Source organism: Coregonus lavaretus (assembly GCF_964263955.1).
Source record: "Coregonus lavaretus genome assembly, chromosome: 6".
Taxonomy (NCBI): domain Eukaryota; kingdom Metazoa; phylum Chordata; class Actinopteri; order Salmoniformes; family Salmonidae; genus Coregonus; species Coregonus lavaretus.
In genome coordinates, this window is record NC_139993.1 from 59,279,249 (window position 1) to 59,307,021 (window position 27,773).

The following is a 27,773-nucleotide window of genomic DNA, read 5'->3' on the forward strand; positions in this document are numbered from 1 at the left end:
TCTGCTAAATAACTTTAAAAAAAAGTTAAACTAAAAAAAGTTTGTGGAAATGTGAAATTAATGTAGGAGAATATAACACATTAGATCTGGTAAAAGATAAGACAAACCTAAAAACATGCGTTTTCTATTATTTGTTTTGTTCCATCATCTTTGAAATGCAAGAGAAAGGCCACAATATAATATTGCAGTTTAGGCGCAATTTGTATTTTGCCCACTAGATGGCAGCAGTGTGTTTGCAAAGTTTCCGTTTGATCCAGCGAAGCGTTGCAATACTGGACTATTTTGTATCAAGTCTGCCCAAATGTGCCGAATTGTTCAATTGATACATTTTCAAATACATAACTATAGAGAATTACAAAAATGATATGGTAATACCAAATTTAAGTTTACACACTCCCAGGAATGTCATACATGATGGATCATTAGCTTATACACTAACTTTCACACATCTAGATGGCCGGGTGGGGTGGGTGTGGAGACAGAGACAGCAGGGGTTCCATCTGTAGAACCCAGTTCCTACATTTCAATATAAAAATAGATTTGATCAAACAAAACTATGCTATATTTTATCTCTGGGACCCTTAGGATGACAAATCAGAGCAAGATTACTGAATGTAAGTACATTATTTACCTTCAGAGGTGAATGTATCAGACCAGTTGCCGTGATACGTTTTTTGTTGTTGTGCACTCTCCTCAAACAATAGCATGGTATCTTTTCACTGTAATAGCTACTGTAAATTGGACAGTGCAGTAAGAGTAACAAGAATGTAAGCTTTATGCCCACATGTCTATGTCCTGGAAAGTTTGCTGTTACTTACAACAGTCATGCTAATCACATTAGCGCACGTTATCTCAACCGTCCCGTATACGGGACATTGATCCCCTAGAGGTTAACAGCACTTCCACCTATCTATAAAAATACATTGAGACAAAGAGGTGTCTTGAACAGATTAAATCTGCCGTTACTGTGAGTGATATAGCGGAGGCGCTTTAATTAATCAGTGGTTTCCGTTGGTTACTATTTTGCATATGAAAATTCATGCAAATAGATCCCCAACGGTGGAGACAACCGTCTTGACAACCCTTGGCATACAAAATCCATTCTTACCACTCAGAGAATATAGTACAGGATTTGCTATCTAGGCTATTTCAGGATATGACAATCCCTGGAACTGAAATTTGTCCCCACTTTTCTCTGTCCCTACTTTTCTCTCTTCCCGTTGGAATGCGGTACCAGTGTGTGTCTAGCCTGAGACTGAGTTAGCCTAGTTCACCTCCCAGTGACTGGGTCTGTATCTGCATAGTGTGACTCATCCTCTCCCCTCTATGGAGCAGCCAGCCAGTCACAGTCATCCTATCCCCTCTATGGAGCAGCTCTATGGAGCAGACAGCCAGTCACAGTCGCAGGCTGCAGACAGACTTCAAAGGAAGCCGGCGTCACCTCCAGAGTCAACACACTGGATCAGCCAGCCCCCACATCACTTCCCAGGATTCAATGCGTTGTGCTAGATTGGTTGGGGACACAGCTAGACGGGCACCCTCCATATTCATACTACTTCAACCATCCAGCCCCCACTACCACCCATTCCCCACAAACTCCCCTCCCACCCCTGAAGTCCTTCACTAAGGGCTATGGTAATTGAAGCAAGCACCTCCAGAGTTATATCAGAGCCTGGCGCTCAGCCCAGAACCTATTTCACTGGCTGAGCACTAGAGGAGGGGGAACCCAAACCTTCTCCCACCACAACCATACCCACCACAAGAGGAGAGGGAAACCAACCTTCTCCCACCACAACCATACCCACCACTAGAGGAGAGGGAAACCAACCTTCTCCCACCACAACAATACCCACCACAAGAGGAGAGGGAAACCAACCTTCTCCCACCACAACCATACCCACCATTAGAGGAGAGGGAAACCAACCTTCTCCCACCACAACAATACCCACCACTAGAGGAGAGGGGAACCAACCTTCTCCCACCACAACAATACCCACCACTAGAGGAGAGGGGAACCAACCTTCTCCCACCACAACAATACCCACCACTAGAGGAGAGGGGAACCAACCTTCTCCCTCCACAACAATACCCACCACTAGAGGAGAGGGGAACCAACCTTCTCCCACCACAACAATACCCACCACTAGAGGAGAGGGGAACCAACCTTCTCCCTCCACAACAATACCCACCACTAGAGAGGGAAACCAACCTTCTCCCTCCACAACAATACCCACCACAAGAGGAGAGGGGAACTAACCTTCTCCCTCCACAACAATACCCACCACTAGAGGAGAGGGGAACCAACCTTCTCCCTCCACAACAATACCCACCACTAGAGAGGGAAACCAACCTTCTCCCTCCACAACAATACCCACCACAAGAGGAGAGGGGAACTAACCTTCTCCCTCCACAACAATACCCACCACTAGAGGAGAGGGGAACCAACCTTCTCCCTCCACAACAATACCCACCACTAGAGAGGGAAACCAACCTTCTCCCTCCACAACAATACCCACCACAAGAGGAGAGGGGAACTAACCTTCTCCCTCCACAACAATACCCACCACTAGAGGAGAGGGGAACCAACCTTCTCCCTCCACAACAATACCCACCACTAGAGGAGAGGGGAACCAACCTTCTCCCTCCACAACAATACCCACCACTAGAGAGGGGAACCAACCTTCTCCCTCCACAACAATACCCACCACTAGAGGAGAGGGGAACCAACCTTCTCCCTCCACAACAATACCCACCACTAGAGGAGAGGGGAACCAACCTTCTCCCACCACAACAATACCCACCACTAGAGGAGGGGGGGAACCAACCTTCTCCCTCCACAATCATGCCCACCACTAGAGAGGGAAACCAACCTTCTCCCTCCACAACAATACCCACCACTAGAGAGGGAAACCAACCTTCTCCCTCCACAACAATACCCACCACTAGAGAGGGAAACCAACCTTCTCCCTCCACAACAATACCCACCACTAGAGAGGGAAACCAACCTTCTCCCTCCACAACAATACCCACCACTAGAGAGGGAAACCAACCTTCTCCCTCCACAACAATACCCACCACTAGAGGAGGGGGGGAACCAACCTTCTCCCTCCAGAATCATGCCCACCACTAGAGGAGGGGGAACCAACCTTCTCCCTCCACAATCACACCCAATACTAGTGGAGAGGGGGTACCAACCTTCTCCCTCCACAACAATACCCACCACTAGAGAGGGGAACCAACCTTCTCCCTCCACAACAATACCCACCACTAGAGGAGAGGGGAACCAACCTTCTCCCTCCACAACAATACCCACCACTAGAGGAGAGGGGAACCAACCTTCTCCCACCACAACAATACCCACCACTAGAGGAGGGGGGGAACCAACCTTCTCCCTCCACAATCATGCCCACCACTAGAGAGGGAAACCAACCTTCTCCCTCCACAACAATACCCACCACTAGAGAGGGAAACCAACCTTCTCCCTCCACAACAATACCCACCACTAGAGAGGGAAACCAACCTTCTCCCTCCACAACAATACCCACCACTAGAGAGGGAAACCAACCTTCTCCCTCCACAACAATACCCACCACTAGAGAGGGAAACCAACCTTCTCCCTCCACAACAATACCCACCACTAGAGGAGGGGGGGAACCAACCTTCTCCCTCCAGAATCATGCCCACCACTAGAGGAGGGGGAACCAACCTTCTCCCTCCACAATCACACCCAATACTAGTGGAGAGGGGGTACCAACCTTCTCCCACCACAACCATACCCACCACTTACTGTATAGTACACGACAGCTGCACAGTGTAACAAACACAATATATAATTGATTTAGATTTCCATACAGACATCACGTCTCTGTCTGAGTGACTTTTTGCGTGTGGGTACAGGTCTAGGTGGCCAATATGCAGACAGGGTGGGGTGAGGAGAGGGATGATAAGGGGATTGGGGGAAGCTACACGAGACGGGAATATTTTTGACTCATATAGTCAGAGGTTGAGTTACCACATAATCATCACCAACACACCAAAAGACATGTTAACAGACAACCCAGACAGGCCTGAACACCTCTTTCCGCTGATTACCACACAGACAGTGTCAGACTAACTAACGTTGCTGAACCAGACCATAGGAAGAGGAGAGAGGAAGACCTTACCTGTTCAAACTCTCTGAGGCTGTGGGTCTGGAGTGGTGGAGGGGGGCCTTTCTCTGTCTCACCACACGAAAAATCTAGGAAAAATAAACAGTTAAAGTAACTGTCCAGTGACAATCTCACTTTTAAAAGTTCATATTCTTTTAACTCATACCCAAATAATGTTGTTGACTCATCATATACTCATATTTGTTGCCAAAGCATAAATTGTAGAGAAAAAAAACACTTCAAAAATCCCACCTCAAACTTGTATCTCAAACAGACCTTTAAAAAATGCTTGTTATTTCCTTATAGAGGATGATGTTATTCTCTTGAAGAGGATGAGCTGGCCAATCAGCGGTCTAGATGAGGATGAGCTGGCCAATCAGCGGTCTACTCGCATTCATATTTTTAAATGACCAGCATATGCCCACACCATTGGGGTACGCCTAGGGTTGTTGCTGTGACCGTATTACCGCCACACCAGCATGACCGCAGTGAAATTCCATGTGACCGTTGGTCACGGTAATCCCATCCAAAACTGTGCAAATGAATGGAGCTGATGGGGAGCCTACCGAACTTGCTAACAGCCCTCGCTAATGGCCTGGTACTCAGCACTCTATTGTCCCTCTAATCACTCTCTAAACACTTCATGATTGAATTTGAATAATCTGAATGATGAGGACAAATGGTGATGGGAGTTATAGGTCCCATTCCGAAATGGCCACGGGAAAGCTCCGGACACATTATGCATAAATACATTTTTAAAACCCGTTCCGAACCGACCTAAGGACAACCAGACCTGTCCCATACGGACCCGGTCAGGGTCCACGTCCAGTCCGATCCGAGTGAGGGAAGCAGCAGAAAAGCTACGGAGCTATGGAGAAAGGGAGAGAGAGGCACAGAGCGAGCAGCTATAGGCTATAGGGAGCGGGGGAGGGTCCGTGTGGTGTGGTGTGGTGTGGTGTGGTGTGTGCATGAATGTGTAAGTAAGACGGGCGGCTCGGAGCAGGAAGGAGAAGGAGAAAGAGACAGCAACCGCTGTTAATTCGCACTAAACTAACTTCTTGCTAGTTATTTATAATCCCATCTGATTACATAGTACCTGTCTTGACTGCATCAAACCCAGAGAAGCTCGCTAACTAGGCTAATTGAGGCTAGTCATAACGTTACTGCGCTTCTCACGTCCTACAGTTAGCTACACATAACAACAGCTCCATTCAAATTATAAATAGCAGCCTACCTGTTGGCTTTTGGCATTGTATCATTTCACTTTTAATTCTGTCATTTGAATACCATCTTCCATTGATTAGATATCTCCTAACTTCCTTGCCACACAAACAGAGAAGCAATGCAATTGTCTCTCTCTCTCTCTCCGCGGGAAGCACAAGTAACAGCACATGCCTTTTTTTGCGACTTTTCCCAAATCGCATCATGCAGCCCATATGTTTTGATTTCTAGGTTTGTAAGCCTATCACAACTTAATAAATCATTGTATTTAATGTGATGGTGAATATTCCATTGATTTATTCACATCAGCAGCTTGTCTGCCTGGAAGAGCGGAGATGCTAACCCTGTTTCTGTTAATGATTGGTCAATTACCGTGAGACCGGCAGTCATTTGCATGGATAGTGCTTTTTTAGAAGCGTTTTTGATTTGCGAAACAACAGCATGTGAGTTGACACTATCCAGCAAATCCACTATCTGAGATTGATTGAATCCGGGCCTTAGTAACAGTGACGAGCTCAGTCTCATTAAAGCCCTATTGGTGTTTGATATATACAGCAGGCTATGTCACCTCTGGGCCCTGCTTAGCTAACTTGGTAGGGTCCAATACAGCTGAAACTGCTCCAAATGGCCATAAGGAGGCCTGATGCCACAAAACTACTAAATAACAGGAATATTCCCAGAGAAACCACACAGGGATACAATAATGTGTGTTTTATTCCTTGAGAAGGGGGGTATAGAATGGCGGGGGGGGGGGGGGGGGGGGGGTAGATTGAGGAGGTTAGGACCCAGGGTGCTTAATCACAGAACCATTGGCAGAGCTGAAACTTCTGACAGTTCTTTAAAATCACGGCAGGAGCTCATTAGAGATGATTAAAAAGCTGTGCGTGGAGTAACGGCTAGGCTACAGAAGATGTCCTGGACCTGGGCCTGGTGTTTAACTGCTGGTACACAGGCCAGGCCACTGTACGGGAAATTACACAACACCCATATGAATGACGCAAGCACCGTGCCAAACACGCACACACAGGAACAGGGGCGGGGGGGGGCACATTCAAACACATATTTACACTTTTTTGTACTCAGAGTAATTCACAGAGGCATTACTTGTTACGTTTGTGACAGCTGAATAGTCAAAACATGTCCTTGTATGGGCTGGGAGGGAGGGAGGGAGGGAGGGAGGGAGAATCAAACTATACAAAATATTGTGTGAGTGCTAAATGACAGAGCCGGTGTGAATCCCCACTCACCAGTCAAGTGTCCTACACTCTTGGGCTGGGCCTGCCGATCACCAGCATAGTGCCTGAAACAGGAGAGAGGTTTTAGTCAGACACACACTCACACACAGGCTACCATTATCTCACATAGTTAGCACATCCAATAGACTGGGAAATAGTGTGACTCCCAATCTCCCATATCTCCCATACATAACGTATGAGTTCAGCTATAACTGTTTGACCTGAGTAGAGCCAGCAATTCTTCCTGGTCAGGTCGTGGTCAGGAACAAGTATTGTGCCTCCTCCCTACTAATGAAATAACACTAAAATGTTAGAGTGAATGAATGGAGTTTAAACCATGTGGAACAGTGAGCAGTGGAGTGGACACGTTGTCACTGTCCTGTTAGAGATACAGTGTTCCTATTCACACGGTGGTGCTGGAAACTAACTGTGGTCAGGGACAGGACAGGCTGAAGTCACTCCGTCCATCCACTCCCACAACACATCACCTGACCCTCTGATTCACGCAGGGTGCATCCCAAATAGCACCCTATTCCATTTATAGTGCATTCCTTTGGACCATTGCAGTATATAGGGAATAGAGTGCCATTTGGGTCCCTGTCTCTTTATGTCTCCTGAAACATCATCTGTTGATGTCTTTCTGTTTATCTGTCTGTCTATGGTGGTAACTAAGGTAACGGGTTGGCCTTAAACTAAAGACCTGAGTTTTTCCTGAGCACATCTCTTGACCACAAGACATGATGTGACTTGTCAGGTCATGCGGTCCGGAAAAACTCTCAGAGCCATAGCTAAGAACCAGAAACTTTTATTAGGCTCTGGTTAAAGTGGTCAGGTTTTCAAACCACACACTCATAAATACAAGGTTTAAGGAGCTATCAGAGCTGTCAGAGCTATCAGAGCTGTCAGAGCTGTCAGAGCTGTCAGAGCTGTCAGAGCTGTCAGAGCTATCAGAGCTGTCAGAGCTATCAGAGCTGTCAGAGCTATCAGAGCTGTCATAGCTGTCAGAGCTGTCAGAGATATCAGAGATATCAGAGCTGTCAGAGATATCAGAGATATCAGAGCTGTCAGAGATATCAGAGCTGTCATAGCTGTCAGAGCTGTCAGATATATCAGAGATATCAGAGCTGTCAGAGATATCAGAGATATCAGAGCTGTCAGAGATATCAGAGCTGTCATAGCTGTCAGAGCTGTCAGAGATATCAGAGATATCAGAGCTGTCAGAGATATCAGAGATATCAGAGCTGTCAGAGATATCAGAGCTGTCATAGCTGTCAGAGCTGTCAGAGATATCAGAGATATCAGAGCTGTCAGAGCTATCAGAGCTGTCATAGCTGTCAGAGCTGTCAGAGATATCAGAGATATCAGAGCTGTCAGAGATATCAGAGATATCAGAGCTGTCAGAGATATCAGAGCTGTCATAGCTGTCAGAGCTGTCAGAGATATCAGAGATATCAGAGCTGTCAGAGATATCAGAGATATCAGAGCTGTCAGAGATATCAGAGATATCAGAGCTATCAAAGCTGTCAGAGCTGTCAGAGCTGTCAGAGCTGTCAGAGCTATCAGAGCTGTCAGAGATATCAGAGATATCAGAGATATCAGAGCTGTCAGAGATATCAGAGCTGTCATAGCTGTCAGAGCTGTCAGAGCTGTCAGAGATATCAGAGCTGTCAGAGCTATCAGAGCTGTCATAGCTGTCAGAGCTGTCAGAGATATCAGAGATATCAGAGCTGTCAGAGATATCAGAGATATCAGAGCTGTCAGAGATATCAGAGCTGTCATAGCTGTCAGAGCTGTCAGAGATATCAGAGATATCAGAGCTGTCAGAGATATCAGAGATATCAGAGCTGTCAGAGATATCAGAGATATCAGAGCTATCAAAGCTGTCAGAGCTGTCAGAGCTGTCAGAGCTGTCAGAGCTATCAGAGCTGTCAGAGATATCAGAGCTATCAGATCTGTCAGAGCTATCAGAGATATCAGAGCTATCAGAGCTGTCAGAGCTATCAGAGCTATCAGATCTGTCAGAGCTATCAGATCTGTCAGAGCTATCAGAGCTATCAGATCTGTCAGAGCTATCAGAGCTATCAGATCTGTCAGAGCTATCAGAGCTATCAGAGCTGTCAGAGCTATCAGAGCTATCAGATCTGTCAGAGCTATCAGATCTGTCAGAGCTATCAGAGCTATCAGATCTGTCAGAGCTATCAGAGCTATCAGATCTGGGAGAGCTGTCAGAGCTGTCAGAGATATCAGAGCTGTCAGAGAATCAGAGCTATCAGAGCTGTCAGAGCTGTCAGAGATATCAGAGCTGTCAGAGATATCAGAGATATTAGAGCTATCAAAGCTGTCAGAGCTGTCAGAGCTGTCAGAGCTATCAGAGCTGTCAGAGCTGTCAGAGATATCAGAGCTGTCAGAGATATCAGAGCTATCAGATCTGTCAGAGCTGTCAGAGCTGTCAGAGCTGTCAGAGCTGTCAGAGATATCAGAGCTGTCAGAGATATCAGAGCTATCAGAGCTATCAGAGCTGTCAGAGCTATCAGAGCTGTCAGAGCTGTCAGAGATATCAGAGCTATCAGAGCTGTCAGAGCTGTCAGAGATATCAGAGCTGTCAGAGATATCAGAGCTATCAGAGCTATCAGAGCTGTCAGAGCTATCAGAGCTGTCAGAGATATCAGAGCTATCAGAGCTGTCAGAGCTGTCAGAGATATCAGAGATATCAGAGCTGTCAGAGCTGTCAGAGATATCAGAGCTGTCGGAGATATCAGAGCTCTCTCTCTCTCTCTCTCTCTCTCAATTCAATTGAATTCAATTAAATGGCTTTATTGGCATGGGAAACATATGTTAACATTGCCAAAGCAAGTGAAGTAGATAGTAAACAAAAGTGAAATAAACAATAAATATTAACAGTAAACATTACACTCAGAAGTTCCAAAAGAATAAAGACATTTCAAATGTCATATTATGTCTATATACAGTGTTGTAACAATGTGCAAATAGTTAAAGTACAAATGGGAAAATAAATAAACATAGAAATCTTGCAGCTGTGATGGCACACTGTGGTTTTTCACCCAGTAGATAAGGGAGTTTATCAAAATTGGGTTTGTTTTCGAATTCTTTGTGGATCGCTGTAATCTGAGGGAAATATGTGTCTCTAATATGGTCATACATTTGGCAGGAGGTTAGGAAGTGCAGCTCTGTTTCCACCTCATTTTGTGGGCAGTGTGCACATAGCCTGTCTTCTCTTGAGAGCCAGGTCTGCCTACGGTGGCCTTTCTCAATAGCAAGGCTATGCTCACTGAGTCTGTACATAGTCAAAGCTTTCCTTAAGTTTGGGTCAGTCACAGTGGTCAGGTATTCTGCCACTGTGTACTCTCTGTTTAGTTTTTTTGTTTGTTCTTTCCAATGTGTCAAGTAATTCTCTTTTTGTTTTCTCATGATTTGGTTGGGTCTAATTGTGTTGTTGTTGTTGTTGTCCTGGGGCTCTGTGGCCCCACCCACTTCAACGTATATATCAACGAATTGGCGAGGGCACTAGAACAGTCTGCAGCACCCGACCTACTAGAATCTGAAGTCAAATGTCTACTGTTTGCTGATGATCTGGTGCTTCTGTCACCAACCAAGGAGGGCCTACAGCAGCACCTAGATCTTCTGCACAGATTCTGTCAGACCTAGGCCCTGACAGTACATCTCAGTAAGACAAAAAGAATGGTGTTCCAAAAAAGGTCCAGTTGCCAGGACCACAAATACAGATTCCATCTAGACACCGTTGCCCTAGAGCACACAAAAAACGATACATACCTTGGCCTAAACATCAGCGCCACAGGTAACTTCCACAAAGCTGTGAACGATCTGAGAGACAAGGCAAGAAGGGCCTTCTATGCCATCAAAAGGAACATACAATTTGACATACCAATTAGGATCTGGCTAAAAATACTTGAATCAGTTATAGAACCCATTGTTGTGAGGTCTGGGGTCCGCTCACCAACCAAGAATTCACAAAATGGGACAAACACCAAATTGAGACTCTGCATGCAGAATTCTGCAAAAATATCCTCAGTGTACAACGAAAAACACAAAATAATGCATGCAGAGCTGAATTAGGCCAATACCCGCTAATTATCAAAATTCAGAAAAGAGCCGTTAAATTCTATAACCACTTAAAAGGAAGCGATTCCCAAACCTTCCATAACAAAGCCATCACCTACAGAGAGATTAACTTGGAGAAGAGTCCCCTAAGCAAGCTGGTCCTGGGGCTCTGTTCACAAACACAAACAGACCTCTCTCTCTCTCTCTCTCTCTCTCTCGATATATAGCACTGTGGAGAGACAGGACAGGGGAGACCCTCTGGAATTATGCTTGTATATGCAGCATCTGAGCGTGTGTGTGTGTTGTAGAATAAGCATTATAACCAGCAGGCCACTACTACTACAACAACAACAACAACAACAACAACAGCAACAACAACAACAGCAGGACTTCCCACAGAGCAGAGTGTAAAAAGGACTGACTCATCAACACATGTCCTGGGGACCAACAGGGAAGTCTGAGCCATCAACATGGTGAATATAATGAGTACACTTCAATCATGTCATAATGATTACACCCAGTACTGTAATTAGTTTCTTTCTTTTTGTATTGTTGCCACAAATGTTTCTATTTGTCGTCAAACAGAGTCCTTCCAGAAACAAACATTCCCAGTAGATAAAACAAATCATCCAATCACTGTGTCACGGATCCCCCCGGTACTGCTGCTCATTCCGTTCACCAGTTCCGGAGGTCTACGTCACCGGCTTTCTAGGCGTCACTGACCTGGATCGTTACCACCAACCCTGGACTGTCTTGTCTCATTACGCACACCTGGTTCCCATTCCCCCTGATTAGTATGTGTATATATGTGCCCTCTGTTCTCCATTGTCCTTGTCGATTATTGTCCCATGTCCATTGGTCTCATGAGTACCGTGTATTGTGTTCTGGTTGTTTACGGGTCTCGACCCGTGTATTGTGCTCTGGTTGTTTACGGGTCTCGTCCCGTGTATTGTGCTCTGGTTGTTTACGGGTCTCGTCCCGTGTATTGTGCTCTGGTTGTTTACGGGTCTCGTCCCGTGTATTGTGTTCTGGTTGTTTACGGGTCTCGTCCTGTGTATTGTGCTCTGGTTGTTTACGGGTCTCGTCCCGTGTATTGTGCTCTGGTTGTTTACGGGTCTCGTCCCGTGTATTGTGCTCTGGTTGTTTACGGGTCTCGTCCCGTGTATTGTGTTCTGGTTGTTTACGGGTCTCGTCCCGTGTATTGTGCTCTGGTTGTTTATGGGTCTCGTCCCGTGTATTGTGCTCTGGTTGTTTACGGGTCTCGTCCCGTGTATTGTGCTCTGGTTGTTTACGGGTCTCGTCCTGTGTATTGTGTTCTGGTTGTTTACGGGTCTCGTCCCGTGTATTGTGCTCTGGTTGTTTACGGGTCTCGTCCCGTGTATTGTGCTCTGGTTGTTTACGGGTCTCGTCCCGTGTATTGTGCTCTGGTTGTTTACGGGTCTCGTCCCGTGTATTGTGTCTCTGGTTGTTTACGGGTCTCGTCCCGTGTATTGTGTAGAGGTTACACCTTGCTCTTTGCTTGGGTTACATCCCTTTTGTATATTTATATACGTGTTTGTGTAAAATGTATGCACTCACTAACTGTAAGTGGCTCTGGATAAGAGCGTCTGCTAAATGACTAAGATGTAAATGTGTTGGGTGGAGTAATAAAACCACTAATCCGTATCCCTGCGCCTGTCTTCTCATCATTAGACAACGTGACACACTGATGTGACTGATGATTTGATCAGACTGTGTGTCTGCTCTCCCATGAGAGTGATTACATTGACTAATATAGTGTGATAACCTTATCTTTAGATCAACACAACAACACAAAGCCTTCTAAACAAAAATAAACACCAAACCGCTCCAGGACAAACTGTCAAAATAAATGGTTGTTTTACTTTAAACATCACATACCAGTTAACTATGCATTACTCTGTTTAGTCCATATATTCACTCCCCTATGTATTTATTTGGACAGTGAAGCTAAAACTTTTAATTTGGCTCTATACTCCAGCATTTTGGATTTGATATCAAATGTTTTATGAGGCGACAGTACAGAATGTCACCTTTTATTTGAGGGTATTTTCATACCTATCTGGTTTACAATTTAGAAATGAAAGAACTTTATGTACATGTGAAACTTTCACTTACAGTGTATTACATTTAGTCAAAAGTTTAGTGTTTGGTCCCATATTCCTAGCACGCAATGACTACATCAAGCTTGTGATTATACAAACTTGTTGGAGGCATTTGCAGTTTTGTTTTGGTTGTATTTCGGATTATGTTGTACCCAATAGAAATTAATGGTAAATAATGTATTGTGTCATTTTGGAGTCCTTTATTGTAAATAAGAATAGAATATATTTCTAAACACTTCTGCATTCATGTAGATTTAACCATGATTACAGATCATCATGAATGATAAGTGAATAATGATGAGTTTTACAATAAAAGTGACTCCAAAATTACACAAAGCATTATTTACCATTCATTTCTACTGGGCACAAAATAATCTGAAACACAACCAAAACAAACTGCAAATGCATCCAATAAGTTTGGAGAGTAACAAGCTTGATGTATTTTGTACAAAATACTAAACGTATCTATATTTAAAACACTATAAAGGAATTTGTCCAAATACTTATGACACCTTCAAATGGTGGGACTATACACAAAGTGCATTCATTTCTAAATGGTAAAACAGATATGTATGAAAATACACTCAAATAAAAGGTGACATTCTGTATTGTCGCCTCATATAAAACTTCTGATATCAAATCTAAAACGCTGGAGTATAGAGACTAATTAAGAGTTTTAGCTTCTCTGTATTTCGTCGGCAGCACTTGAATACCTTACCTGCCCCTGTACAGAAATCCACTCATCTCCATTCCGAAACAACCAACCAACCGTTCACAGTACATCAAAATAAAACAGACTAAAAAAACACACTGAGGGGATTCCACAGCACAGGACTCAAACTGCAGGGTTTCCCATCATTTTCCTCCAGATCGGTAGTATCTCCTCAATAGCCTCTTTAGTTCAGTTGAGCTCAGTAAGGTCCTCCTCAGTCCTGTTTCAGTCCAGAGACTAGAGACAGGCTGTTTGTCCTCACAGATCCCTGAGGACACAGGGCTCCAGCCTGTTATTTGACGTGGCAGGCCGGCCAGAGAGAGACAGGGTTCCAGCCAAACACAGAGGTCCTCTTCACACACACACACACACACACACACTGGGAGGAGTAGTGGTAAACAGCACAGGAGCAAAGGTACACACAGACTCAGAGAGAGGGAGGAAGAGGGAGAGAGTGTGTGTGCTTCAGCATGAAAGACAGATCTGTTCCAACACACACCCTAAGAAACAGGCACTAAAGTGTGTGTTTGTGTGTCACAGTGTGTGTGTGTGAAACAGACATGTTCAGACAGGCTTGCAGGCAACAGGTAAAACAGTGGATCATGATATTATCTCCTCTTCAACTGAAAACAGTGATCGCTGGATTGCTCACAGCAAGTCATGCACACACACAGGTAACAGATCTGCGGGGTCGCTCTATAGAAACCTATCACTATAGAAACCTTAGATAATACTGATGGAAAAACCACCAATGTATTTTTGACCTTTTATCACAAAGAGAAGCTATGATTGCACGCTAAGAAGACATTTAGAAGACAAATACATCAGAAGGTGAATACCATTCCATGGAAATGTTTGATCAAGACATTAGGGTGTGGTGATGAAGTAGCTATACGGGGGAGGGAAACTGTTTGAAGGTATGAATGCCAGTAGGAGTCAGAGAGCTTTTGAAATACCACTCTGTTCTCAGAAGTCCCTACCAAATCCCTGAAATACCAGATGTAGACGTTCTCATGTCCACTCTCTATAGGAGACAGAAAGGATTTGGCAGTTAGATTAGATTATGGATATTATTGAATATTCTCTCTCTCTCATACACACACACTCTCCTCTCCTCTCCCACCCCCATTCCCCTCTCCCACCCCATCTCTCTCTCCCTCCCCTCCTCTCCTCTCCTCTTCCACCCCACCCCATCCCTCTCTCCCTCCTCTCTCTCCTCATCTCTCTCTCTATGTATGTCTGTCTCCCACTTTCTCTCTCTCTCTCCCCCCCTCTTCCCCCTCTCTGTCTCCCCCTTTCTCTCCCTCCCTCCCTCTATCTCACTCCCCACCTCTCTGAGGCATCTGACCACTCAATCTCACATAAATGTCTCATTCCACACCAGTTTAACCAGTTTAGTGTGGAACAAAACAGGGGATGAGAGGAGGTTCCAGCCTGCAGGCTAGGTAGGCTCCAGATAGCTATGCCCCTGCAGCACTGCAGGAGGAGAAGAAGAAGAAGAAGAACATTGGGGTTTATTTGCACTAGGCCTCAGTGTTTTGTGCTGTTACCACATTATGTAACCATCAAAACACCTCACTATGGTAATAATAATAATAATAATAATAAGCAATTAGGGTCAAGTTGTCACGCCCTCAAGTTGTCACTTTTATATGTTGAGCCAGGGTGTTAGTTTCTATGTGTTAGTTCTGGGTGTTAGGTTCTATGTTTCGTTTTCTATGTTCTTGTTCTAGTTTATGTGTTTCTATGTTGGCCGGGGTGGTTCCCAATTAGAGACAGGTTTGTGTTTATGGCCGAGGACTTCACGTTTCGTTTTGTTGTTTTGTTGCTGTGTGTAAGTACTCAATAAAAGATGTACGCATTTCACGCTGCGCCTTGGTCCACTCATTACGACGATCGTGACACAAGTGCTTTGCTCAAGAGCACATCAACAGATTTTTCAGCTTATCGGCTCGGGGATTCGAACTAGCGACCTTTCATGATTTAATGTGTGTATATAGTCATATAGTATTATTCACCTCTTTCTTTTCTTTCATCATGTTAGATCGTCGTCGTACTGAAGACATTGTCGCCATCATCATAACTATTCATTTCATCCCAATCTTGATTCCACTCCCTGTCTGAGGTGTTTCTGCTGGCCATGTGTCTCTGAGAAGACTCTACAAAACCAGTTCAGTTCAGGCCAAGAGGGAAGGTGTGAAAGACCACTAAATACCTTCTGCTGATTCTCAGAGACATGACATTGTGGTTTATTGAACCAACAACGGTTCAATAAATGGAACCAACATGATTGATTAGTCACCGCACTGAGAATGTTCAGGCAGTACAATATTTTCAAAAACGTCTGACAGAGAGGCCTTGCACGCTCTGATCCGTCGAGAGAGAGGGAGAAAGAGGGAGGGAGAGAGAGGAGGGAAGAAAGAGAGAGGGAGAGAGAGCGAGAGAGAGAGAGGAGGGGAGAAAGAGAGGAGGGGAGAAAGAGAGAGAGAGAGAGAGAGGGAGAGGAGGGGAGGGGAGAAAGAGAGCGGGAGAGAGAGAGAGAAAGCGTGAGGGAGAGAGAGAGGGAGAAAGAGAGAGGGAGAGAGAGAGAGAGAGAGAGAGAGAGAGGGAGCGCGAGAGAGAGAGAGCTGCACTTCCTAACCTCTTGCCAAATGTATGACTATATTAGATACACAATTAGAAAACAAACCGAATTTTGATAAACTCCCTTATCTACTGGGTGAAATACCACAGTGTGTAATCACAGCAGCAGGATTTGTGATCTGTTGCCACAAGAAAAGGGCAACCAGTGAAGAACAAACACCATTCTAAATACAACCCATATTTATGTTTATTTATTTTCCCATTTGTACTTTAACTATTTGCATATCATTACAACACTGTATATAGACATAATATGACATTTGAAATGTCTTTATTCTTTTGGAACTTCTGAGTGTAATGTTTACTGTTAATATGTATTGTTTATTTCACTTTTGTTTACTATCTACTTCACTTGCTTTGGCAATGTTAACATATGTTTCCCATGCCAATAAAGCCCTTAAATTGAAATTGAATTGAATTGAGAGAGAGAGAAAGAGAGAGAGAGAGAGAGAGAGAGAGAGAGAGAGAGAGAGAGAGAGAGAGAGAGAGAGAGAGGGAGGATGGGAGAGAGAGAGGGAGGGAGAAAGAGTGAGAGCAAGGTGTCTGTCTGACGATACTGCAACAAGGACTGTAATTACCCTGACCACTTCACCCCCACTCCCCTCCTTCCCTCCCTCCATTTTCTCCCTCCCTCTCTCTCTCCCCAACTCTGTCCCTCCCTCTCTCTCTCCCCAACTCTGTCCCTCCATCTCTCCCTCCCCAACTCTGTCCCTTCCATCTCTCTCTCCCCTCTTTCTCTCTCTTTTTCTTTTCCCCCTCATCATCTCTCCTACTGTGTTTAAACAGCTGCCCTGAACCAGCTGCTATGACAGCAGCCCACTGACAGACAGAAAACCTTGAGTCACCAAAAGGTTCCAGAAAAAGAACAACTTCCTATTCTAGAAGCTAAGCTGTGTGGACTCAGAGAGGCACTGCCACGGAAAATGACAGTCTGGAGCAAAGCCATACTACTATTGTATATATGACTCTGGTCTGGACCATAGAAATAGAACGACATTATATTCTATATCATTATATTTCTATATGCTGGACAGTGCTATACCAATACCATTGTCATCTAGCATTGTTAGATGCAACACACACACACACACACACACTTCTCTGATCTGAGGAGAGTAGATAATATGCCTCTCTGAGTTCAGTTCAGTCTGGCCGTCTGTAGTGAATGAAGCCAGACAGACGATGTCTCTCTAGTGTAGAGCCTGATGATTAGAAACAGCTAAGGCTAAGCCTGTTATACTGGTACCTTCTCTGGGTTGTTAGAGGAGGAGATGACTGCCAGCACCTTGGATCAATGGAGACACTCCATTTTTTTAAATCCTGTATCTCTCGACACGAAAATAGTCATGGCCTCTAAACCTTCCAGTTGTCTACTGGACCAAATTCCAACTAAAGTACTGAAAGAGCTACTTCCTCCATTTGGTCCTCCTATGTTGAACAAAATAAACGGCTCCCTATCCTCCGGATGTGTACCAAACTCACTAAAAGTGGCAGTAATAAAGCCTCTCCTGAAAAAGCCAAACCTTGGCCCGGAAAATTTAAAAAACGATCGGCCTATATCGAATCTCCCATTCCTCCAAAAAAAAAAAAAAGTGTTGCTCAGCAACTCACTGCCTTCCTGAAGAGAAATTATGTATACGAAACTCTCCAGTCTGGTTTTAGACCCCATCATAGTACTGAGACCGCACTCGTGAAGGTGGTAAATTACCTTTTAACCTCTTAAGGATCTGACCCTTTTTTTTAAATGTTCGCCTAAAATGACATACCCAAATCTAACAGTCATGCTAATCACATTAGCGCATGTTAGCTCAACCGTCCCGTATACGGGACACCGATCCCGTAGAGGTTAATGGCGTCAGACAAAGGCTCTGCATCTGTCCTCGTGCTCCTAGACCTTAGTGCCGCTTTCGACACCATCGATTACCACATTATTTTGGAGAGATTGGAAACCCTAATTGGTCTACGCGGACAAGTTCTTGCCTGGTTTAGATCTTATCTGTCGGAAAGATATCAGTTCGTCTCCGTGGATGTTTTGTTCTCTGACAAATTAATGGTACATTATAGTGCTCCTCAAGGTTCCGTTTTAGGACCACTATTGTTTTCACTATATACTGTATGCTACCTCTTGGTGATGTCATTCGGAAACACAATGTCAACGTTCACTGCTATGCAGACAACACAGAGCTGAACAATTGCCTACCCTGGAAGCCTGTGTTTCAGACATAAGGAAGTGGATGGAGGCAAATGTTTTACTTTTAAACTCGGACAAAACAGATATGCTAGTTCTAGGTCTCAAGAAACAAAAAGATCTGCTGTCGGATCTGACAATGAATCTCGAAGGTTGTACAGTCCTCTCAAATAAAACTGTGAAGGACCTCAGCGTTACTCTGGACCCTGATCTCTCTTTTGACAAACATATCAAAAATATTTCAAGAGTAGCTTTTTCCATCTTCGTAACATTGCAGAAAATCTGAAACTTACTGTCAAAAAATGATGCAGAAAAGCTAATCCATGCTTTTGTCACTTCAAGATTATACTGCTGCAATGCTGTACTCTCCGGCTAACCAGAAAACGCACTAAACAAACTTCAGCTAGTGCTAAATACATCTGCTAGAATCTTGACTAGAACCCAAAAAACATTATCATAATAATCATATTACTGGCTTCCTGTTAAGTCAAGGGCTGATTTCAAGGTTTTACTGCAAACCTACAAAGCATTACATGGACTTGCTCCTACCTATCTCTCCAATTTGGTCCTGCCGTACATAAAGTGAGGGAAAAAAGTATTTGATCCCCTGCTGATTTTGTACGTTTGCCCACTGACAAAGAAATGATCAGTCTATCATTTTAATGGTATGTTTATTTGAACAGTGAGAGACAGAATAACAACAAAACTATCCAGAAAAATGCATGTCAAAAATGTTATAAATTGATTTGCATTTTAATGAGGGAAATAAGTATTTGACCCCTCTGCAAAACATGACTTAGTACTTGGTGGCAAAACCCTTGTTGGCAATCACAGAGGTCAGACGTTTCTTGTAGTTGGCCACCAGGTTTGCACACATCTCAGGAGGGATTTTGTCCCACTCCTCTTTGCAGATCTTCTCCAAGTCATTAAGGTTTCGAGGCTGACATTTGGCAACTCGAACCTTCAGCTCCCTCCACATATTTTTATGGGATTAAGGTCTGGAGACTGGCTAGGCCACTCCAGGACCTTAATGTGCTTCTTCTTGAGCCACTCCTTTGTTGCCTTGGCCGTGTGTTTTGGGTCATTGTCATGCTGGAAAACCCATCCACGACCAATTTTCAATGCCCTGGCTGTGGGAAGGAGGTTCTCACCCAAGATTTGACGGTACATGGCCCCGTCCATCGTCCCTTTGATGCAGTGAAGTTGTCCTGTTCCCTTAGCAGAAAAACACCCCCAAAGCATAATGTTTCCACCTCCATGTTTGACGGTGGGGATGGTGTTCTTGGGGTCATAGGCAGCATTCCTCCTCCTCCAAACACGGCGAGTTGAGTTGATGCCAAAGAGCTCTATTTTGGTCTCATCTGACCACAACACTTTCACCCAGTTCTCCTCTGAATCATTCAGATGTTCATTGGCAAACTTCAGACGGGCATGTATATGTGCTTTCTTGAGCAGGGGGACCTTGCGGGCGCTGCAGGATTTCAGTCCTTCACAGCATAGTGTGTTACCAATTGTTTTCTTGGTGACTATGGTCCCAGCTGCCTTGAGATCATTGACAAGATCCTCCCGTGTAGTTCTGGGCTGATTCCTCACCGTTCTCATGATCATTGCAACTCCACAAGGTGAGATCTTGCATGGAGCCCCAGGCCGAGGGAGATTGACAGTTCTTTTGTGTTTCTTCCATTTGCGAATAATCGCACCAACTGTTGTCACCTTCTCACCAAGCTGCTTGGCGATGGTCTTGTAGCCCATTCCAGCCTTGTGTAGGTCTACAATCTTGTCCCTGACATCCTTAGAGAGCTCTTTGGTCTTGGCCATGGTGGACAGTTTGGAATCTGATTGATTGATTGTTTCTGTGGACAGGTGTCTTTTATACAGGTAACAAACTGAGATTAGGAGCACTCCCTTTAAGAGTGTGCTCCTAATCTCAGCTCGTTACCTGTATAAAAGACACCTGGGAACCAGAAATCTTTCTGATTGAGAGGGGGTCAAATTCTTATTTCCCTCATTAAAATGCAAATCAATTTCTAACATTTTTTCGTTTTTCTGGATTATTTTGTTGTTATTCTGTCTCTCACTGTTCAAATAAACCTACCATTAAAATTATAGACTGATCATTTCTTTGTCAGTGGGCAAACGTACAAAATCAGCAGGGGATCAAATACTTTTTTTCCCTCACTGTACCTACAGGTACGCTATGGTCACAAGACGCAGGCCTCGTTATTGTTCCTAGAATCTCTAAGCAAACAGCTGGAGGCAGGGCTTTCTCCTATAGAGCTCCATTTCTATTTAATGGTCTGCCGATCCATGTGAGAGATGCAGACGCAGTCTCAACCTTTAAGTCTTTATTGAAGACTCAACACTGAAGACTCATCTCTTCAGTAGGTCTTATGATTGAGTATAGTCTGGCCTAGGAGAGCGAAGGTGAACGTCAAGGCACTGGAGTGACGAACCACCCTTGATGTCTCTGCCTGGCCGGCTCCCCTCTCTCCACTAGGATTCACTACATCTGACCCTTTTACGGAGGTTGAGTCACTGGCTTGCTCGTGCTCTTCCATGACGTCCCTAGGAGGGGTGCATCACGTCGTGCCAGTTTTTTTCTCTCGCTATTCTCAACTTGAGTTGAGTCACTGACGTGATCTTCCTGTCCGGTTTTGCGCCCCCTCGGGCTCGTGTGATGGGGGAGATCTTCGTGGGCTATACTCAGCCTTGTCTCAGGGTAGTAAGTTAGTGGTCTGTTGATATTCCTTTGGTGGTGTGGGGGTTGTGCTTTGATAAAGTGGATGAGGTCATATCTTGCCTGGTTGGCCCTGTCCGGGGGCTAACATTGGACGGGGCCACAGTGTCCCCCGACCCCCCCCCGTCTCAGTCTCCAGTATCTATGTTGCAATAGTCTATATGCTGGGGGGCTAAGGTCAGTCTGTTATATCTGGTGTAATTCTCCTCTTATCTGGTGTCCTGTGTGATCTTAGGTATGTTCCCTCTAATTCTCCCATCTCTCTCTCTCTCTCTCCCCTCCCAGAGGACCTGAGCCCTAGGACCATGCCTCAGGACTACATGGCCTGACGACTCCTGGCTGTCCCCATCCCCAGTCCACCTGGTCGTGCTGCTGATCCAGTTTCTGCTGTTCTGCCTGCAGCTATGGAACGTTGACCTGTTCACCGGACGTGCTACCTTGTCCCGGACCTGCTGTTTCGACCCTCTCTCGCTCTCTCTACTGCACCTACTGTCTCGACCTCTGAATACTTGGCTATGAGAAGTCAACTGACATTTACTCCTGAGGTGCTGACCTGTTGCACTCTCTACAACCACTGTCTGAACGTTTGAACATCTTGAAGAACAATCTGGCCTTAACAGCCATGTACTCTTATTATAGTTTTTCTCGATTGCTAAGACACATTTCTTGAAACCTTCACCCATTTTCTCAAAACTTTAAACACAAAACCAAATCTTCAAACTACATTCACAAAACCCCTGATTCTTCTGGCAAAATCAAACAATCGCCTCAAAAGCATTTAATCTGTGCTCAAAATCAAACAATGCTTTCAGATCATACACACAGCCAGTCAATATATAAACACTACAGAGCGTTCATTTGACACTACATCAAAAAATAAGAACACAGCGTCCAGGGCATGTAGTTACAGTGAAGGAAAAAAGTATTTGATCCCCTGCTGATTTTGTACATTTGCCCACTGACAAAGAAATGATCAGTCTATAATTTTAATGGTAGGTTTATTTGAACAGTGAGAGACAGAATAACAAAAAAAAAATCCAGAAAATCGCATGTAAAAAAAATTATAAATTGATTTGCATTTTAATGAGGGAAATAAGTATTTGACCCCCTCTCAATCAGAAAGATTTCTGGCTCCCAGGTGTCTTTTATACAGGTAATGAGCTGAGATCAGGAGCACACTCTTAAAGGGAGTGCTCCTAATCTCAGTTTGTTACCTGTATAAAAGACACCTGTCCACAGAAGCAATCAATCAATCAGATTCCAAACTCTCCACCATGGCCAAGACCAAAGAGCTCTCCAAGGATGTCAGGGACAAGATTGTAGACCTACACAAGGCTGGAATGGGCTACAAGACCATCGCCAAGCAGCTTGGTGAGAAGGTGACAACAGTTGGTGCGATTATTCGCAAATGGAAGAAACACAAAAGACTGTCAATCTCCCTCACCTTGTGGAGTTGCTATGATCATGAGAACGGTGAGGAATCAGCCCAGAACTACACGGGAGGATCTTGTCAATGATCTCAAGGCAGCTGGGACCATAGTCACCAAGAAAACAATTGGTAACACACTACGCCGTGAAGGACTGAAATCCTGCAGCGCCCGCAAGATCCCCCTGCTCAAGAAAGCACATATACAGGGCCGTCTGAAGTTTGCCAATGAACATCTGAATGATTCAGAGGAGAACTGGGTGAAAGTGTTGTGGTCAGATGAGACCAAAATAGAGCTCTTTGGCATCAACTCAACTCGCCGTGTTTGGAGGAGGAGGAATGATGCCTATGAACCCAAGAACACCATCCCCACCGTCAAACATGGAGGTGGAAACATTATGCTTTGGGGGTGTTTTTCTGCTAAGGGGACAGGACAACTTCACCGCATCAAAGGGACGATGGACGGGGCCATGTACCGTCAAATCTTGGGTGAGAACCTCCTTCCCTCAGCCAGGGCATTGAAAATGGGTTGTGGATGGGTATTCCAGCATGACAATGACCCAAAACACACGGCCAAGGCAACAAAGGAGTGGCTCAATAAGAAGCACATTAAGGTCCTGGAGTGGCCTAGCCAGTCTCCAGACCTTAATCCCATAGAAAATCTGTGGAGGGAGCTGAAGGTTCGAGTTGCCAAACGTCAGCCTCGAAACCTTAATGACTTGGAGAAGATCTGCAAAGAGGAGTGGGACAAAATCCCTCCTGAGATGTGTGCAAACCTGGTGGCCAACTACAAGAAACGTCTGACCTCTGTGATTGCCAACAAGGGTTTTGCCACCAACTAAGTCATGTTTTGCAGAGGGGTCAAATACTTATTTCCCTCATTAAAATGCAAATCAATTTATAACATTTTTGACATGCGTTTTTCTGGATTTTGGTTGTTGTTATTCTGTATCTCACTGTTCAAATAAACCTACCATTAAAATTATAGACTGATCATTTCTTTGTCAGTGGGCAAACGTACAAAATCAGCAGGGGATCAAATACTTTTTTCCCTCACTGTACATAATACAGTTTTTCTCGATTGTTTACACACATTTTCTGAAAGCATGCCTCATATTCTCAGAACTCACACAAATCACACACAAATCAAAATACACACACACAATGGGCAAAACCCCTCAATTCTCCTGCAAAATGAAACTTTACATTCAAAACAATGTTATTTCTTATCAAAATGGTATTTTGTTTTCAAATGACACACACAAACCATCATATGAATAGACATTTATAAGAACCAGTTGAACACTGATGTGCTCAATGTAAAACACTATGATGAATGGAAAACACTTCTTCTCCATTCATCATAATGACTTAGGCCTTTTTTTGGTTCAGTGTTGCCATTACTACAGACAGTACATACATAAGTGTGTTGTAAAATATTTGAGAATATTGTTTTTATACTCAGAACACACAAATACACGGTAACAAATATATTTCATTTTCCCCACAAAAACAATGTACACAGTGTACATCCCATTCCCAACCAACACAAAGTTGCACATACAGTGGTCTACATACAAAACAGAAGAATTTAATGTATACAGTTACAGTAAAAAAATATATATAATAATTCTGCCTCAGCATCACGTCTTTGTGCTGGTTCCGGCCAGAGGACTTCGTCCACATCACAGGCAACGTTGTCCCTTGCCAGGCAATGGGGGGAAAACCCTCTGGTGTACCGGATCCAGCCTTGACAACACTCCACACCTATGTCACCACAGGCCAATTCCATTGCCTGTAAGAGATTATCCCTGGTATATGGGTTTCGGTCATAGACCTTCCACCGCCACGCAGAGAAAAACTATTCTATTGGGTTGAGGAAAGGGCTGTATGGTGGAAGGCAAACATTTATGAATCACTGATTAATGTTGAACCACTCGCGCATCCGGACACCACGGTGAAAGCTGACATTGTCCCAAACCACGACATAGACAGGATGCACTGCCTGCTGATGATCCTGCTGCTCACGCTCAAACAAAACATCCCGAAGACCACCCAGAAATGTAAGAAGATGTTCAGTGTTATATGGCCCCAGGGTTGCATGACGGTGGAGAACCCCACGATTACTTATGGCTGCACAAAGGGTGACATTGCCACCACGCTGGCCAGGTGTCACGCCCTGGCTCTGGGGACTCTTGTATGTTGAGCCAGGGTGTGAGTTTTCATTGTTTTGTGTTCTAGTTTGGTATTTCTATGTTGGCCAGGGTGGTTCCCAATCAGAGACGGCTGTAGCTCGTTGTCTCTGATTGGGAGCCATACTTAGGTAGCCGTTTGGCATTGTTTTGGTGTGGTATCTTGTTCCGTTTGGTTTGTGTAACCGTAGGACTTCACGTTTCGTATCGTTTGTTGTTTTGTTCGTTGTGTTGTACATTCAATAAATATTATGTACGCATATCACGCTGCGCCTTGGCCCGCTTCTTCTCAAGACGATCGTGACACCAGGGACTTCCACAATGGCACGTTGGCCAATTATGTTCCTGCCTCTCCTTCTCCTCTTCGCCAGATTGAACCCTGCTTCATCTACAAAAATGTATTGATGGGGCCTTTCCATGGAATCCAATTCAAATACTCTCTATATAAAAATAGATAAATAAGTAGTTTAGTAAGTGATACAATAGTGCATTTGTATGCACTCCTGGTTTACATACAATACAATATAGTGCAGTTTACAGTAACAGTAGGCTAGTAGCATAGCATTGTACTGTAAGCATTAGCGCTGAAAGTGTCTGAGTGTACACTTACTTGCACATACTGAAATCGTAGATCTTTGACCCTTTCTGAGTTGCGCTCAAAGGGTACTCTGTACACTTGCTTCATGCGTACCCTGTTGCACTGGAGGACACGGTCAATGGCAGAAAGGCTGACACTGTTGATTTATTCAAAGTTTAAATTGTGTTCAACAACTCTTTGCTGTATTTCACGCAGTCAGATGGCATTGTTTTGAAGGACTACATCAACAATGAGAGCCTCTTGCTGTTGGGAGAACATAGTAGGCCTTCCACCCTCATGTGGTAGTCTTGCAAGTCTACAAAAAGGGAAAATGCACTTACAAACGTATACATACAGTAAAAATAGTAATGGACATTACTTCTATACGTAAAAAATATTGTCTGGTAAGAAAATTATTCTTTTTTCCCCCAGTCCCCTTTCTATTGACAAAGTGATGTACTGAATCAAATGTATACAGTAAACTTTCAATGACCAAAATAAAAAGAAACAATTACCTGTTCTCTTCTCTGAATGTCCTGGTTATGGTGGCCACAGAGAATCTGCTCAAATTGGGTTGTACTCTTTGTCCTGCTTCCCTCATTGTCATTCCATGAACAACAACATGGTCTATCACAGTTGCTCGAATTTCTTCTGAAATGACTGTTCTTGGTCTTGCTCTTCCTCGTCCTCGTACTCTTCCTCCTCGTCCACCACCTCTTACACGTACTCTTCCTCCTCTGCCTCTCAGATTGTTTCCATCCATTGATGGTATCAACATTCAACACAACTGTGCCACCTGTGCACTCTGAACTGGCTTATATTCCGTACAATTGGTTTGATCACATCATTATAAACAAGTGTGAACAATTTGGAGTCGTTGTGTCTAAACGATGACAACTGTGTTGTAGTTGTGTTTAACTTTTGCCGCCTGTGTTTACCATTTTGTAACACAAGTGCATCACAGTGCGAAATGTGTTTTGGTGAGTGAGAATGTGTTTAGAGTTTCGCAAAAAGAGTGATTGATTCGACAAATGGGTTTAGGCCACTGAGCACGTGGTTCAGAGAATGGGGTTTAGTGTTTTAGCAATTCAGAAAAACTGTATCTCCACCCGGCACAGCCAGAAGATTACTGGCCACCCCTCAGAGCCTGGTTCCTCTCTAGGTTTCTTCCTAGGTTCCTGCCTTCTAGGGAGTTTTTCCTAGCCACCGTGCTTTTACATCTGCATTGCTTGCACTTTGGGGTTTTAAGCTGGTTTTCTGTTTAAGCACTTTGTAACCACTGCTGATGTAAAAAAGGCTTTATAAATACACTTGATTGATTGATGTAGCACCAGCCCACTGTCTAATTAACTGTCACATTTTGACAAGCTGTTAATGAGAGCCTTTAACACTTCCAATGTGTGGAGCTCCATACAGCTGTCATGGGTGAGCTCGCTATGATGACAACAAGTGTACAACAACAAGGTTTGCTTCAATATTAGCCAACTGTCAAAATACAAGTATGGCCATTTTTGTTGCTGTATCACTAAGTTCAATAAGTTATATATATACACTACCAGTCAAAAGTTTGGACACACCTACTCATTACATTAACATTTTAGTCATTTAGCAGACGCTCTTATCCAGAGCGACTTACAGTTAGTGAGTGCATACATTTTTCATAACGGTTTTCTTTATTTTTACTATTTTTTACATTGTAGAATAATAGTGAAGACATCAAAACTATGAAATAACACATATGGAATCATGTAGTAACCAAAAAAGTGTTAAACAAATCAAAATATATTTTATATTTGAGATTCTTCAAACAGCCACCCTTTGCCTTGATGACAGCTTTGCACACTCTTGGCATTCTCTCAACCAGCTTCATGAGGTAGTCACCTGGAATGCATTTCAATTAACAGGTGTTCCTTCTTAAAAGTTAATTTGTGGAATTTATTTCCTTCTTAATGCGTTTGAGCCAATCAGTTGTGTTGTGACAAGGTAGGGGGGGTATACAGAAGATAGCCCTATTTGGTAAAAGACCAAGTCCATATTATGGCAAGGACAGCTCAAATAAGCAAAGAGAAACAACAGTCCATCATTCCTTTAAGACATGAAGGTCAGTCAATCTGGAAAATGTCAAGAACTTTGAACGTTTCTTCTAGTGCAGTCGCAAAAACCATCAAGCGCTATGATGAAACTGGCTCTCATGAGGACCGCCACAGGAATGGAAGACCCAGAGTTACCTCTTCTGCAGACGATAAGTTCATTAGAGTTACCAGCCTCAGAAATTGAAGCCCAAATAAATGCTTCACAGAGTTCAAGTAACAGACACATCTAAACATCAACTGTTCAGAGGGGACTGTGTGTATCAGGCCTTCATGGTCGAATTGCTGAAAAGAAACCACTACTAAAGGCCACCAATAATAAGAAGAAACCTGCTTGGGCCAAGAAACACGAGCAATGGACATTAGACCGGTGGAAATTTGTCCTTTGGTCTGGAGTCCAA

The 27,773-nt window shown here is 44.1% G+C and overlaps 1 protein-coding gene across 1 annotated transcript in view; it reads right to left on the reverse strand.

Moving 5' to 3' along the window:
- The window catches only part of pde4dip (phosphodiesterase 4D interacting protein), a 116,521-nt gene extending 102,619 nt beyond the window's left edge, over positions 1 to 13,902 (reverse strand). Inside the window, exons 1-3 of the mRNA XM_084164200.1 lie at positions 13,526 to 13,902; positions 6,617 to 6,669; positions 4,164 to 4,237 (exon numbers count right to left, since the gene is read on the reverse strand). Coding sequence (XP_084020326.1) covers positions 4,164 to 4,237; positions 6,617 to 6,669; positions 13,526 to 13,590 — 192 coding nt within the window. The 5' untranslated portion in view covers positions 13,591 to 13,902. The remainder of the gene's footprint in view (positions 1 to 4,163; positions 4,238 to 6,616; positions 6,670 to 13,525) is intronic.
- Between the last annotated feature and the right edge of the window lie 13,871 nt (positions 13,903 to 27,773).